General features: G+C 45.0%; 1 protein-coding gene across 4 annotated transcripts in view; it reads left to right on the top strand.

The window, feature by feature from the left end:
• Positions 1–16,942, top strand: part of tnk2b (tyrosine kinase, non-receptor, 2b) — a 49,244-nt gene that overhangs the window by 14,753 nt on the left and 17,549 nt on the right. For 3 of the 4 annotated variants that reach the window (XM_062404264.1, XM_062404265.1, XM_062404261.1), the window contains exons 3-5: positions 3,633–3,851; positions 13,281–13,458; positions 15,467–15,537. In XM_062404264.1, the coding sequence (XP_062260248.1) occupies positions 3,768–3,851; positions 13,281–13,458; positions 15,467–15,537 (333 nt within the window). In that variant the 5' untranslated portion in view covers positions 3,633–3,767. Of the gene's footprint in view, positions 1–2,021; positions 3,536–3,632; positions 3,852–13,280; positions 13,459–15,466; positions 15,538–16,942 lie in introns of those variants that run through there. The other variant, XM_062404263.1, reaches the window with a different exon arrangement.

Raw genomic sequence — 16,942 nt, 5'->3', positions numbered from 1 at the left:
GAACTGCCATGCCGCCTGTGAGGGAGCGTGTGAACTTGATCAGGGGGTGAACAGCACTGACCCCACATGACACCACAGCTCAGCCCTGCTCCATTCATCACTGCTTCACTTGGCCAACACACCACATTATGTCCCCCTCTGCAAATGTTATGCTAAGTGTCCAAAGCAGCTCTGTGTCACATCTCAACGGAGCTCGATCACAGAGCCATCGTATTACAGGACAATGTTGTTTCATGTGTTGTTTTTTTTATATGCCAGCGTGGGGAGTATGAACTGGATGCTCGGCTGCAGTGTCTCTGTACGGGAATCAAACCCAGTCATTTGTAATGTGTTGGATGACAGGACTCATTGAAAGAGTGGATTTTAATGAGCATGTTATACTGACAGTTCAGTGTGATGAGTCCTTGTTTCCTTCATTATATCATTTACAAGGGGATGGAAAGAATGGGCCTACACAAATAGCTCAGGGATGATGAAAGTGATATTGACAGGGTGTCAATTTGAGTTCCTCTGAAAGTGTATAAGGAGACATACATGGAGGGATACATTGTTAAACTGTAGATAGGTTGGTGTAAGAGGCATTGATGAATTTGGCTAAAGCTGGGCATAAACTCTGCGACTTTACAAATGCTGTTGTTAAAGTCCGGCCCACACAGTACGAGCCAAAACTCATGATTTATGTGTTCCCAGTGTACGGTCAGATTGTCTGACACAACCAGACTGCTCACACTCTATGCTGCCTCGGTTCCTCCAGCTCCCAACCTGTGTTTTTTTTAAAGAAGTGGAAGTTTGTTTGGATACAACACTAAGAAGGCAGAAACATGCTGCACTGATCCTTGTTTCTTTCTGTTTACTGAGACGTCCGAAAGAAGAGCCGTCAGCATAGGGATGGTGGCTTGGAAGATGTTGGCATTTCGGTTATTTGGGAGAAAGGAGGCAAATATGTTTTAGGCTTTTATGTTGTAAACCTATCACTATAGCTACACCACACTGTATGAATTCCTTCGCTCCTTTTTTTTCTTGCTCCGCCATTGCTTCCTGCTATAAACCACATTACCTAATTCTGGGTCTTGCCATTTCACGAGACACAATGAGGGAAAAGCTGCTGATTTAGGGAATTGACTCATGGCAGTGCTTCGACTGTGCGAGAGCCTGATGAAGGCGACCCAAATTTCTGACATGCCAGAAATTCATTGGACTGTCCAATGAGAGGTCGGGAGCATCTGATTGCTCCACTTACGCTCTGTACACTCTGCAGAACAAACGATGAACGATAAAACAGAAAAATCTGTCTGGCACTAAAATGAGTTGTGCGACAAAATAGGAGGAGCAGTTCAATGCCAAACCCCAGAGACAAAGACATGCAGAGAAAAAGGCAGAAGAAGGGCCCATGCAAGTTAATCTCTGTTTTGTTATGTGTTGTGTCGGGACACACACTGTTTGTTTCATTTTGGTAGGCCTATTTGTTTGTCACGTGGGAGCGAGATGTGTGTGTATGTTTGCAATTTTTGAGAAATGCGACATTACGTGCGGGTCACATGTGTGAGAGCCGGGCCTCCAGAGGAGCAGAGTCAACAACAGGGCAGAGGAGAGGAGAGGCGGAGGAATGAGAGCAAAAAAAAAAGCTAAAGTGTCTCAGCGTGCAGCGAATAACTGGCCTGAGGACATCAACTGGACTGGAGTGGACTCAGAGAGAGAGGGAGAGAAGAGGGGTGGTGGAGGACAGAGGATAATCGCAAGAAAGAGAGGAAAGGAAATGTTAAGAATAGAAAAGAGGGAAGAATAAGGAGTGATGATGGAGAAGACGTGCATTAGCCAACGTGAACTTAAACCAATATTTTCTACTGCTGTCATTTAAATGTAACAAATCCTTGGTCAATGGCATCAGTGCTTTGAATGCAATGGTGCTGTAGGGAAAGACCCAGAGACACACACACACACACACACACACACACACACACACACACACACACACACACACACACACACACACACACACACACACACACACACACACACACACACACACACACACACACACACACACACACACACACACACGCACGCACGCAGACACACACACATAATTCTTTTATTCTATTTCCCCTCCATCCAGATGTCCTCCTAGCAAGGACCCAGATGGCCTGGATACCCTCCCTATAGTGGAGAGGTACTTTTGACACACACAAACAGACACAAACCCACACACAAACACACACACACACACACACACACATACACGCACACAAAGCAGCATGGCTGTGTTTTTCTCCCTCTCAGAGGGAAGATTAACTCTCCTCATTAGGACTCCCCTCGACTGGCCCATGTCTCTCCTCCCCCTTCCTCCCCTGTCGGCCTGCATCGCCGTCATTGGCTGCTTCTCTCAGGACCACTGCTGACTGGAGCACCGTCACTACAGGACACAGGAGAGCAGGGAGGAGGTGGGATTGGTTGATGTTGCCACGGTAATAGAGGAGGCGATCATTCACCAAATCATTGAGCAGGGGCTGAAATGGAAAAAGAGAATGAGTGGAGGGCTGCGGGAAGCGGGTTAGAGGGTGAGGGACTGAAGAGAGGAGAGGAGGGGGGGAAAACAATAACAACAACAGCGAGGGATTAGGCATCGACTGAGCAGCCAGGAAGTCCATTTAGGACAAAGCAGCGTTAAAAAAATCCTCTCAGACTTTAGACCTGGTCGTCATAGCCACGCTGCCTGTTGGATTGGACAGCTGCTCAAGATCTGTGGGAGAGAAATGGAAGCACACCAAGGAAGGATGAAAAAACAACACAGGTGAAAATCTTAAAAGCAGCTCCTGGACAATCTCTCCTCTTTGTTGCTTTGATATGTCACTCCTGGCGAGGAGTGAGAGGAGTGAGCCGGTCGGAGGGATGCCCTGGGCACCGAAATAGAAACGAGGGAGAGAGAGAGGGGCATCGCCAGATATTAGGAGCATGCGTCAGCACTAAGGCGCGAGAGGGAGACAACAGAGATGAGCGAGGTGGAGAGCGAGGTGCAGAGCAAGGGAGAGATTGAGGGTGGAGGTCATTATCCCGGCATTAGACGGGGCGACTGAAATAGAGCCTGACAGATTTGTCACCCTCAAGCGCCACACCTCGGCAGCATCATCCCAGCGCTCCATCCTGACTGCAGCAGCACTGAGGACCCACGAGGGATTTCCTCACCTTCTGGGACAGTAACGATCAATCATTTTTTTTTTTTTCGAATGGTCCGTTTTTTGCACCGTTTGAAGATATCTCTGAAGATTGGGACACACTGTACTTCTTTTTCAAAAAATGGATCGTATTTAAAATATTTTTTACACAGGAGGAAAGAATCCTGCAAACAACAATGCAAAGGAAGAAGGATTATGTTCCTGCTGCAGTAAGAATCGTTGTCTGCAGGGAGTCATATGTACAAATCTGATCACCTGGTCGGTCGGTGAACACAGCCCTGTACTCACTGTGTGAAAATGAGGAATTCATTGTCCGGCCATTTTCCTCATATGCTGACTCAACCTTAAATGAGGAAGACAATGTAGGTGGGAGTATTGGGAGGAGTCCAGCATCTGAAATAACGTAACCCCGAACTGTGATTAACATGCAGATCCCTGTACTTGTCTCCCTAATGACAGTGTGGACCTCGAGGCAGGCGGACTGAACGACTGGCTGAGTAAGTGCGTGCGCTGCTCGCTGATAGGAGCTGTGGCTATCTGAGCACTCTGAGGACACGTAGCCCCGGGGAAAGACCGGGCGGGTGGTGGAGCCCCATGATGGGGGAGACGGCGGAATACCAGAGGCTGCAGGACACCTCAGAGCCCGACTACCAACGAATGCCCAGCGATGACGAAGAGGTAGACGTCTGCAGTTCCCTTGATTACGCTGTAGTAGTCCTGTCACACTGCATTAGCACAAACATGGCTGACAGATAAAGAGTATGCAGACATTTCAGCAGGTGTCAGGAATTCTATTGTGGCCGTCTCCCTGTGATGTTTGTCTCTCCCATAAGTTCAATCTTTTATATAGATTTTTTTTTCTTTTTTTTAAATATGCATATTTGTTGTGCATGCAGATGTGCAACATTTGTGTGTGTTCCTTTCATTACCCACATAGAAAGAAACATTAGGTTATTTTGTTTTGTATTTTTCTGGTGATTTCACTTTTACTCTGCAGTCAGTGCCACAGTGTGTGTATTAGCTGTGGTGAGGTGGTTTAGCATGTGACCAGGAAGCATGCAGGGAGGATCTGTATTATTTTCAGGAAATATATCTACAAATATTGGGCTGAAATAAGTTTTTTTATGATTCATTTAAATAACAAAAGTAATATCAGCCAAATTCCATTTTCGCTGCTTCATGATTTCATTCTGGGAAGCATTGTCATTTCACAGAAAGAAGGTTCCTGGTTCTCCTCTTGGCATGTTCTCCAGATGCGTCCTTTTCTCTGGGTACTCCAGCTTCCTCCCACGGTACAAAGACTCGGTTAAATTAATTGGTGACATTAAATTGTCCATAGGTCGTGTCTCTATATGTTGACCCTGTGACATGATGCCAACCTATCCAGGGTTTACCCCCCCTCTCGCTCACTGTCAGCTTGGATAAGAAACATATAGATTAATGTAAGGATGGAGGTTCAGCATCCTGGTGCTGTGCAGGCTGGCTTACTGTCACATAGCCATGGCTTATTTGAACACATGCAACTCATAGATCTATAATGCACTGCAAGCCAGATGCCTCTGTAAAAAAAAGACCTCCTGGTTTGTTTAAATATAATTCATAAATATCTCTTTGATTTCTGTTCAACACTTCAACACCACCACAATTCCAGTGACACCATACACAGCCCTTCTCAACCACACACAGGGCAGGTCCCAGTGTGTGCTGTGTTATTAAATACAAAATGATGAGGTCGCTGATGAGGTGCTGCCGAATAGAAACAGTGACAGGCAACGTTTGACATTTCATTCCCTCCAATCTCTGACAGGTCGAGTCCTTATGAGGCCAACGCTGCCATTGTTACGAGGATGTTTTTGCCTTTTTAACTCTTTATTTAGCTGCAGAGTGACAGAATGATATTCTAATGGTCCCAGTCGACATTAAAAAACTAAAACGGTAGTGCATACATTAGCATTAGGGTTTATCTTATGCTCTTTTTCCTTAAATTTGCCATTTTGTCTATAAATAATCTGTAGACATTTAAAAAATCGAGAACAATAATATCTCAAGTGTTTCTTAAATTAGCTATAACTCTATATGACTTTTATAATTTCGGTGTGAAAATGTATTTGACGCAGCCGGCCCTCCTCCTGCCCAGTGTGCACTACCACAGCCTCCAGTCCTGTGTGACTGTGCAGGGGTTAATCCCGTATTGAAAATCTGATGGCCTGGATGAATGTGTTGATCTGTGCAGCAGTTCTAATGTCCTGAGTGTGGACTGTGTGCTGTTCAGGGTCTGTGTGCTAGTTCAGTGGAGTTAAGCCGATGGATGCTGCAGCTGTCCTGGTTACTGAATCAGATCAGCCTCTCTCTACAGCTGCAGCCTTGTGCTGAACACAGCAGTTTTCTCATCCACACACACACGACCCACACACTGTATTCGTTCACTTCATCTCCTTAGAGAGTAAGGAACTAAAATAGAGAGTTGTCCGTTTTATTCTTGTGACAAACTAACATACCATATGAAAGCAAATGCACCTTTGCTCTGTGTTTTCCTATCGAGCATGAGGGGATTAGTGAGCGAGCGTTGCCCCTGTTGTTCAATCCCTTTCTGAAAATTGGTTTAGTCAGAAGTATTATTAAGCATCTGCTATATGTATTTTTTCAAACGGAAGATATGGTGAGAATAATTACTCCCCGTTATCTAATTGTAGCACGTGTTGTCCTAGATTTTTGCTCCCCATATTGTTGACTGCGTGCGGGAGGTCAATCGTGACATTTGACCGACATTTTCCGCCAACACCCTCCTTTCCCCTCTTTAACCAGCTTTAGGGGATCAGTTGGCTTAGGCTGGCTGGGTTTCCAGGGTGCAGACGACACTGGCAAGTGTTGGTGGGGGGTTGTTTCGGGTCCCTGGCATTACGCATAATAAGTCAAGCCACCAAAACAACCTTTGTTGACAAAAAGGCGACACACATGCTCGGCTCTGGCCCGGAGGCAGCCTGTTTGTATCCAGGGCCCCTTTCATTCCTACAGTCAGTGCTCCTCCACCCTCGCATAACGACCCCTCCTTTCTCTGTGAGTGATGAGGTGCTTTGGACGGTGGAGGGATTTAGGGAAAACATGAACACCAGACTCTGGCAGAGGGCTATTATCTGTGAGATCACAAATGACGCAGCTCTGTCTGTCTGTGCATGCAGGCCTCAGAGGCAGCGTCTGTGCGGGTGTATAGATGTTTTGCTTGCAGAGTTGTAACAGGGATTAATCACGCTTGTTCTTTTCTATCACTCTGCTTTTCCAGTTTTTGGCATCCAACACCAAACCACAGATACATTTTTTGCCACCAAGAGGTTGCAACTTATTTTAGAAATGCTCTGGCAGTGTGTCGACCCGTATCCACTAAGCTATCTTAACTCCCAACATCGTACGTCAATGTGAATCCAGCTGAAGTGAGTGCATGCCTCTGCGTGCCTGCGTCTGTGTACAGCGAGCATCGTGTTACAGAATCCCCGCTTCATGTATGTGAGTGTGTTACAGCACTCAGACATAATGCAGACCTCACACAGAGCTTTGTTCTTCATAATCTCATTAGCAGGCAAGCGACTAATATGATGTCAATTCATGATAATACAGCTAGTGAGTCACAACAGTGTGTGTGTGTGTGTGTGTGTGTGTGTGTGTGTGTGTGTGTGTGTGTGTGTGTGTGTGTGTGTGTGTGTGTGTGTGTGTGTGTGTGTGTGTGTGTGTGTGTGTGTGTGTGTGTGTGTGTGTGTGTGTGTGTCTGTGTGTGTAAGGCCAGATACAAGCAGCTAGACAGGCGTGCAGTAGCATGCGAGGGTCCTTAAAAATCTGGCACAAGAGCCACAGTGACTTACAAGAGTTCTGTTTACCCTGATTTAAATGTCCATGAGAAATGACCCACTCAAAATTAAAGATATCCAACAGTTAACAGGGCAAAGTGTTGGAGCCCTGCAAGATCAAATAGGTTTTTTATGTCACAGTGGTTTCTATGGTGAAGGTGGTTGTGTTAATGGTTGAGTGGTAAAAAATGATTGTCTAAATAGACTGATGCTGTTGAGAGGTGGAGATCGTAATCCATTATTTCTGCAGCAGCAATTTACAGATGTCCCCTAAATGCCTCACACTCATGCAGGTGTCTGCCCACAGAGACGCTTCTAGACTCCACTCAGTCAGTGCCTGAATATGCAGCTCAGACAGGTAGGTAGCTGTACATTGTCTGATTTGCAAAGAGTATCATAAAGGGCTTGAACTCTCAATAGAAAGCAAGTGAAAGGTTTGCCATCATATGTCCTGGTTTTCCTGATCACAGTAACTATATAACCAAGAGGCAGAAATCAATTAGGAACCTGAATCAGAAGTGATACATGTCAGAGTTTCCTTTTGCAGGTGTCTCAGATATTCCAGGATGTGCATGATGCACATGCACATCCACTGCACTGAGTCTATCACCTCAGTATTACACTGAGTCTATCACCTCAGTATTAGAAAGACGACAAAGGGAAAACATTCATACCAGTTAGGCCAGACCATATTATTCATAAGGGAAGTGATGACATCAACATCAGCTGAAGCTAGTTCCCCAGTTGTTCCCAGTTACTAATATTTAAAATCAAGGTTCATATTAAAAAGCACACTGGTTTGAGGAAGCACAACTCAGCCTGTACACGCTTAGGAGGCATGTGAATGGACTTTTACAATGAGTGTGTGAGTTTAAACGCAGACCTGTGAAATGTAGAGGTTGAGTTGTGCAGTCATTGCTAATAACTAATTGATTAGTTTCCAAATCTATTAGTAGAAGCAACACCAGTGAGTTAGATCACTCACCATTCCCCATAATAACATTTGGTGCCACCTCCTGGTGTCTTGTAGGAACTGCAGGCTGTACTTACTGACCATTAATCGTATTTGTCAAATCTCCTTAGTCGTGAGGCAGCTGACTGTGACACATTCCTTCCATTGAATTGACACTGATATCTGATAGTACAGTAACCAATGCACCGTGTCATCCAGTGTGTGTCATTGTCCACTAAACACAGTTCAGTTTTGTACTATTACAACCAGGGTTTCCTCTTTTTCCTGAGCATCATCGTTATGTGAGGAGTGATGTTCAAGTGGTCGTTACTGTGGGCTACACACACAAATACAAACACACACACACACACACACACACACACACACACACACACACACACACACACACACACACACACACACACACACACACACACACACACACACACACACACACACACACACACACACACACACACACACACACACACACACACACACACACAAAAGTCCATCAAAGAATCAGTCACAGGCTTCTTCCTGCTGATTTGAAGGAATGTTTGTTATTAAAACAAACCCCCCAACAAACTCATTATCACAGCACCACATGTGCAGAACAGTCTGCTCTCCTGTCTTTAATCAAACACTTTATAACCTCCATATTGCTGTCGTTTTCTCTTCCTTCTCCCTCCATGACTCCACCATCTGATCTCCAGTCTGTCTTGTTCCAGAAAACGTCGTAATTAGAAGCAGAGGAGAGAGACAGTGAATGAGACAGAGCGAGAACTACCCAGAGTGGAAAACTGAGTCGAGTTGGGTCGTCCAGAGTCAGGGGAGGAAGGAGAGAAGAGATGAAAAAGGAGTGAGGGAGGGTCAGATTAGATGTTAAGGGACAGAGAAGGAGTAAGCTGCCGTTAGTGACCTGGTCAGAACAACTCTCTAAATTTGTCACAGCCTTCAGTAGTGTCGCTCTGATGTAAAATGAAGGTAGTGGATGTAGATGTGTAAATGGAAGATGATGGTTTGTGTTTTAAATTTGCCAATTATTTCTTACAACTATAATTTTTTAAATGACATTTAGTCTCTAGGCTCTATAATATAATATTTATCCCCAGATTGTTGTATCGCTCGGTTAATGCTTCCTTTGACAGTCAAAAGCACAAAAGGTCAAATTTCATCACTGTGGTGAATTTATAGATCAGCAGGCTGAGAGAAAAGGAAAGAGATTAGTGGGACAGGAGTGTGTGTGAGCGTGTGTGTGCCTGTGTGTGTGTTTGGGGGCATTGCATCACAGGAAACAAGTTCTCCATCCTGCAGTTGAATGTAACCCTTTGGCCTCGGATCAAATGCTTCTCCGGCCTGAATACCATGAAGCCTCTGTCCTCTGCACCACGCACTGCTCTGCATTGCACGGACCGTCTGAGGGCCTGCAGGGGGGGGACAGCAGAGCAGGGAAAAGACGAGCAGGAGGAGGCAGGGAGAGGGGGTACATGGGAGGAAGCAGGAGAAACACAACGACTGACTCAACATACAGTGAAAGCATATAAGCTGGCTGTGCACAAGTGGTATTATTGTTCTCTGAAAGCACGTAGACACACATCTTGTTAAAATGTGAAACCAGAGACCCTCACTCTCTCGTCCCTTCTGCCGGCCCAACTGGCAAGCTGTTAAATTGGGGAGAAGTCGTTCCTATTTTTAGCCCCACGCTAGATGGAAGGAAGGAAAAGCAAACAGACAGAAGCTGCACGCGCAGAGACAGAGAGGCAGACAGAGAGAGAGAGAGAGAGAGAGGGCGACAGAGAGGGAGGAGTGACTTATTTGTGAAGCCCTGCAAGTTTGGATGACCGGCTCATGAGGACACATGGCTGGACTGGGCACAGGGCAGAGCCGGGAGGTTTTCTTCGCTACAAACAGCAGCTTGTAACCCCTCTCCAGCCTGTTCTTTGATATTACAGAGCTGTTTAAGTTCTCCAAAGAGCCTCATGAATGCCTCTTTGCCTTCTCGAGGGAGCTGAAGGTAAAGAAGGGGCTTACAGGAGGATTTCCCCGCCATGGAATGCTGCAGATTTGCGAACAGGATCGTAGGAAGTTTTTCTTCCCCCTCTTGGGTTTGGAGCTGCGGGTCTAGATCTGGAGAGCGTGTGCGCTTCTTAGAATTCCCTCAGAGACTTGGAACGTTACAGTGGGAGGACAGTGGCTCTGGTAATGATTTAACGGAGGAGCACCCGCCTCTGGCCATTTAAAACGTGCATCCACATTTTTTTTTTGCACCTACACTCATCCAGGCGGAGGCATTCAGGATGCGGCGCTTTGACAAGCTGAAAAAGTCATTCCCCTTCCTGGCACACTTTCACGTATATCGAGTAAGTCTGATGTCTGCTGCGCCGGTCAGCTCAGGAATTTAATGCTTTGGTAATTTGACATGGATCATGTGGTTCACCCAGATGTTAGAATGCAACATTTGTATCGTGTGTGTGTGTGTGTGTGTGTGTGTGTGTGTGTGTGTGTGTGTGTGTGTGTGTGTGTGTGTGTGTGTGTGTGTGTGTGTGTGTGTGTGTGTGTGTGTGTGTGTGTGTGTGTGTGTGTGTGTGTGTGTGTGTGTGTGTGTGTGTGTGTGTGTGTGTGTGTGATTGTGTGTGAGTGTGTGTGTGTGTGTTTGTGTGTGTGTGTACTCACCAGCTGGACTGAGGCTATCCTCTAGGAGGCTTGTTTTTATTATGTTTGTGTTTGTTTGTGTGTGCATTTCTCCACCGCTATGAGGAATGATTTCAGGCTCAAGGCATTTCTCAGCAGGGACATCATGTTGTTTCTCTGCGTATAAATTCTTACATCCCTCCTTCCTCCTCTCTGTGTTAAACTTGTTGCCTCCATGTTTGCTTTTATAAAAAAACTGTGTTGAAACATTGCACGTTCCTCTTAAAGCCCCTCACCACAATTTCTAGAAATAACACGGGACGGTAGAGCCAAGTCCTACTTGGAACTTCTGGCCCTGGTGGGATTTACTCAGAGTCATTCAACAAATCACACCTAATGGTTGAATATAGCATTTCTCTTGCTGACCTCACACCTCCGCAATGTGCATCCTCCTCTTCCTTATCCAATATAAAGGTCAAGATACAAAATAAGGTGTTTTGGGTATTAAAATGCAGCACCCTTCTCAAAACAAACAAGAGCAGTCCTGGCTTAATGAGTTTTGTAGCTGAGTTTGCAGGTTCACTGAGATATGAATCAAGGCTTCAGCCCGGAGAGTTTTACCCCTCATCCCCCCCAGTTATGACACTGTTGTGGAAAAAGGCCCAGGTGGAAGCTGACTTGCGTCTTTGGCACTGTCCGGTGAAATAACACTGACATGTTTACTGCCAGAGAAGATCCGACTGGGAGCTGTGTTTAGGAGGATAATGGGAGCAATAGTCCATGCCCCATAGACAGACTTCCACCCCATGGACGAATATTTGGTACTTAACGAATTTATTTTACGTTTGTTCATTTATTTATTTGACATTTTAACGAATCGCCTTTTTCCACGTATAAGTGTTAATCATCAGCATAAAGCGTGAGCTTTAAACTCTATAATTATGAACCACAGATCCCAGTAAACATGCCACATGCCAGACTCTGGCACAGCTTAGCACATATTGGACCAGCCCAAACGACTGTAGTATCAGCTTTCTCAGGGTAAGGGTCAGGCATGAAGCAGCAAAACGCAGAATACGGTGATGGATTCAAATGACAGCAGCTGCATTTAATCCTAAAGCGTGACTCTTACAGATTATTATATTACCTCTGATTATTTACTCGCTTTGTGGGAGCACTTCTTATTTCTGCTTTTTTCTTCTGACTACAGTCAGTAGGATTTATGTCCAGGCTCACATCAAATAATGATCTGTGTTCACAGAATATTTTACTGGAACAAATGGATGGAACACCCTGCTGACTCGGAGAGTCAAAGCTGCATGTGTGGACGTTTCTAAAGAGATATCAGTTAACCCACTTTTATGGGCTTAGCTATGAATTTGTATCAGGATACAGACATCTGGCATAACCATTGGGTATCCCGGCAGTCTGTCCTCACAGTCAGACTTTTGAATGTAGAAAGTACAGGACCACTCATTCTGAAGCAGCTTGGTAAACAAATAAACATATTCAGTCGGTCGTTCATATTTTTATGGCCCAGTATTAAGTCTGTACTTGTATGTGTGAGAGAAAATCCTCTCTAACTCACAGTCACAGTCATTAAGCGATAGGAAGTGACCTCTAACCAAGCCCATTAAAGTTTAAATGACTGAGAGGAAGCTGTGACCCCTCTGTCATTTTGCTTTGGACCATGTAACCTTGCCTCAGCCAACACAGGAAGTTCCTCATTCACAGTCTAATTACCACTCGGTGGACTGACCCCCACGCCCAAGAGCATCCACCCTGAAGGTCTCCCAGTAAATCTCAACATCGCAGGGAATGTTTGTCATTTCTGAGTTGATTAGGTTGGTTGACGGGTTCACTTCCCTGTGGAGAAGGAGCCGGCGTTATGGACGAGTATACAAGCTCTTGTCGTGGGTCTAAAACTCCAAGTTCTGTGAAGAATGAGCTGGTTACATTGAGCAGACAGTGATGGATGACATTTCAAACTGAGTGTTTTGTTTGGACGTTGAAGATAGATGGTCTGACTCAGTGTTGTATGGATGGATGGAGTCTATATATTGTGTGGTCAGAGTGTTGGGAGCCTCTCGTTTGTCTTCGCTGACGTATATGGACACCAGATGTGCATCATTCGTCTCATGTATCTCTGTCTGCAGAGAGACTGTGATGTCTGTGAGCCATCTGCAGCAAGGAAGCCAAAAATACAACGTCTGTGCTCTTCCATCATTTGAATGCAATCACAGCCTGCGTGGAGTACTATCACCACATGGATTCGGGATTCGGTCTAATCACATTCACAACTAGTGTGCGGTTGTTTGTTGGCCCATTGACATGCAGCTCATGCTATATTTGGCCCCTTGCCTTGTGTGTCCTTGTTTATGCGATGGCAACCCTATCTCCTGTGTATGTGTGTGTGTGTTTATGTATAGTGGACTGCAAATGTCAATGTCCGAGTATCTAAGCAGGTATTTCATTGTGCTGTGAACATTTGCACACAATGACCATGAGCTCAGTTTTCTCTTTTTTGTTACAGAAGAGAATGGTTTGTTTGTTCCTTTCTTTCTCTCTGGACATATTTTGCAGACGCTGGAACAAGCATTGAGAAAACTGTCAATGAATAATGAATGTTGAATGATTCAAACTCAGTTTCCTGTTTTCTGTGTGTGGGTGTGTTTTTTGCAGAAACTGGGCAGTAGCATGCAGTGTGAGGAAGGCACAGAATGGCTGCTGGAGCTGCTGATGGAAGTGCAGTTGCAGCAATACTTCCTGCGGATCAGAGATGACCTTAATGTCACACGGTTGTCACACTTTGACTACGTGAAGAACGAAGACTTGGAGAAGATCGGCATGGGTCGACCTGGTGAGACTGTGTGTGTGTGTGTGTGTGTGTGTGTGTGTGTGTGTGTGTGTGTGTGTGTGTGTGTGTGTGTGTGTGTGTGTGTGTGTGTGTGTGTGTGTGTGTGTGTGTGTGTGTGTGTGTGTGTGTGTGTGTGTGTGTGTGTGTGTATTGGTGCAAGTTTTGTCATTCTAATAAGATATATTAGAGTTTCTTCATTTGCAGGGGATGTTTTTTTTTAAATGTATTTTCTGCTTGGATCCTGAAGAGACAACCTCATGTTAGACTGAACCCAAATGTGAATCATCCGGATCCAAGAATTATTATGTGGAAAATGAGTCAGTTCATCAGTGCGACAAGAACAACCTAAAATGGGAGGGAAATTATTTGGTGTGTTTATATGGGACAGTGCAGCCAGCCACCAGGGGGCGATCAATATTTTTTTACTGCTATATCATCATATCGGATCATCACATCTGGCTCACAGAGACCGTTTCCTTCAGAGGCTGCGTCAACCAGGAAGGCCAAAGCAACAGAGCTGACGAATGCCATACAGGGAAAGTTTTTAATGGCCCATTGTTTTTTTTTACATCTGTACCATCAGCTGTTGGTTGAGTTGAAGCCACTGGCTGCAGGTGTCCATGTAGCATTCAGCTTGAAGCCCCGTTGTGCCTTTGTTCTGCTCCACAGAGACACTCACATACCTAAGCACTGACCACATAGTACAACTCTTAATCTGGGATTGGCAGATAAGCAGATATCATTTAGTGGCGAAAATCATTTCAATCAGAAGCTCTAAAGAATATTGAGACTGTTAACTGCCCAGCTTGTTTTGTGCACGCTCCCTGTTCACTTTACTGAACAATCCGGACCACGCACTATTTGTCTCCTAGACTCCTGTTTCCTCTCTGATCAGCTGTCATGTCTTCAGGAATACTTTGACAGATGCCTGAGGCAGTAGACCTCTGCCTCATGTTTCATTGTCTCAGCAGAGCCACTAGAAGTTTCCTTCCAAGTAGTCCCTGGGCTTATACGACTACATAATGGGAAAGTCCTCATCTACACTAAGTGGCTTTACTACTTTTGTCTGCAGTAATGGCAGTGTGTCATTTGACTAAACACTTAGCAGAGCTGAAGCCAATCCTCCATCACTAATACCCCTAATATCGTTTTAAAGCCACAACTGGTGATTAGGTACAATAATAGGAGACCAGTCTTTTGTATGTGAAGAGTATGGCAGCAGTAATGTTCCTAATCCAGTTACTGGAACCCTCAGGACTTCCTCGACAGCAGAGCCACTTAAGTTTAATTACACCCCTCTACTCCACGCTCGCCATCGTTTCTTCTACCCTTGTAATTTGCAGTTATTTTTTAACTACAGCAACAACGGGACTGGTATTGTCTTCACTGTGTGTGTGTGTGTGTGTGTGTGTGGGTATGGAGACACTTTCTGCAGAACAACCACAGAGGAGGTTTTGATTGTTTAAATGTCTGTGCACAGATATTATCACCACAATAATGTCACAGTCGTTCAAGATACACTCACAAAACTTAACATGTGTGTAGTTGAGATCATTTTCTTTAAAATAGGACAACATGGTGAAGATCCCATGTATGTTTGAAGGTCCCCTGAACTATATTGATGACAAGTTGCCAACCAGCAGATGTAAAGGAAGTAAGAGAAGCTTAGCTATGCAGATTTATGATCGCATTCCTTTGGATTTAAACCGGCCTTTGCACATTTCTGTATTTGGAATGTATTCACAGTCTTTTTTGATGCACTGTACATTTGACCTGCCTGGCTTAGGTTTAACTTTCTAAAGTTGTGATTGTATTTAACATTTTTCATATAAAGCTGTTTTTCCAGTCATAGTATTGTGGGATATTATTTGAAATTCTTGTAATTTAGCTCTGAAGTCCTCCTGTGGGACCAATACAAGAGGAAGCAGCTGCAGTCTTTGTGTCTTATGAGATTTACCATTGAAAAAATCACTGTATTCATGTTTTTTTTCCTGTTACTCTCTTGATAAAGGGCAGAGACGTCTGTTGGAAGCTGTGAAGAGGAGGAAAGCCATGTGCAAGCGCAAGTCCTGGATGAGCAAGGTGACAGATATAGCCACACACACACACACAGCACACTTATTATGGTACATACAGTGTGCTCGACATTATGTGGCAGAGTTTGGGTCAGTCTGTGGGAGGCTGCTGAGGCCAAGGAGGTAACTGTATGAATGTGTGTGTGTGTGTGTGTGTGTGTGTGTGTGTGTGTGTGTGTGTGTGTGTGTGTGTTTGTGTTTGTGTTTGTGTGTGTGTGTGTGTGTGTGTGTGTGTGTGTGTGTGTGTGTGTGTGTGTGTGTGTGGATGGGTAAATGGCTGCTTTAAGTGGTAAATAAAACTAGTTCATAATAACTTAAGACCATCTACACCTCTATATAATTGCCGAGCTAATTTTGCCATCATCAGATGTTTAATGGGGACAAAAGTATAGAAAATGACATGACATGGTAAGACTAGATTTTAGTAGATGCACTTTATACTACTGCTGTGTTAAACTGAGAAATGCATTTCAAGTAACAACATTTTTTACTGGAGGTGGAGTGAGACTGGTGAGCCCGGGGACAACAGTAGTGACCAGTATACGGTTCTGGCTTTACTGGATCATTCTAGGACAAGACACTGGCAACAATTTGGGGGAGGAGACCAAAGGGTCAGGGTTAGAAAAAGAAAGAAAAAACACATCTGTCCCTCACATATGTTTGTCTGTAGGGAACATTCCCCCAAGGGTACAACACGGCTTGACCCGTCAAATGAAGAGGAGCACGTCCACATTCAGACGCAGACATACGCATGAACACACGAGTCAAGTCACAAGAGCCAGTGACACCGATTCGCAGAAGGCTGCATTCACAGAAATGTTCTCAGGAAGCATAACGCCTCTCCCTTAAAGAGACAGCACCATGCAGCGCTACTTCTTCACAGAGAATCACAGAAAACTTGGGTAAAGGTTCCCAGCGAGACGGATCTGATGTACCTACACACAAACAGGTGTGTGCGAGTGTGTGTTGGCTCTACATAGTGGATGTGCTGGTGCCCAATGGACGGTGCTTGCCATCTATAATTACACCTGTCTGTTTCTGCGTCTGGCACCATCTTCAGCTGGAGTAATCTGCTTCCTCAGCCTGCTCTGTCTCCCTGTGTGTGTGTGTGTGTGTGTGTGTGTGTGTGTGTGTGTGTGTGTGTGTGTGTGTGTGTGTGTGTGTGTGTGTGTGTGTGTGTGTGTGTGTGTGTGTGTGTGTGTGTGTGTGTGTGTGTGTGTGTCTGTGTGTGTGTGTGTGTGTGTGTGTGTGTGTGTGTGTGAGAATTCCGAGCCTCCTATTTGAAACCCACTCACCAGAGGGCTGCTGGTGGTGTTTTTAAAAAAGGTCTGTAGCATTATGTCATGTCTGGTCCAGTGTGAATGTGAAACCACACACCCGTCGCTACTGTTTATATCTGGCCAGTCAAATAT

This window comes from Platichthys flesus, chromosome 14, assembly GCF_949316205.1.
Source record: "Platichthys flesus chromosome 14, fPlaFle2.1, whole genome shotgun sequence".
Lineage (NCBI taxonomy): Eukaryota > Metazoa > Chordata > Actinopteri > Pleuronectiformes > Pleuronectidae > Platichthys > Platichthys flesus.
Note: the sequence above shows the minus strand (reverse complement) of the source record. Positions and strands in the feature narration are given on the sequence as shown.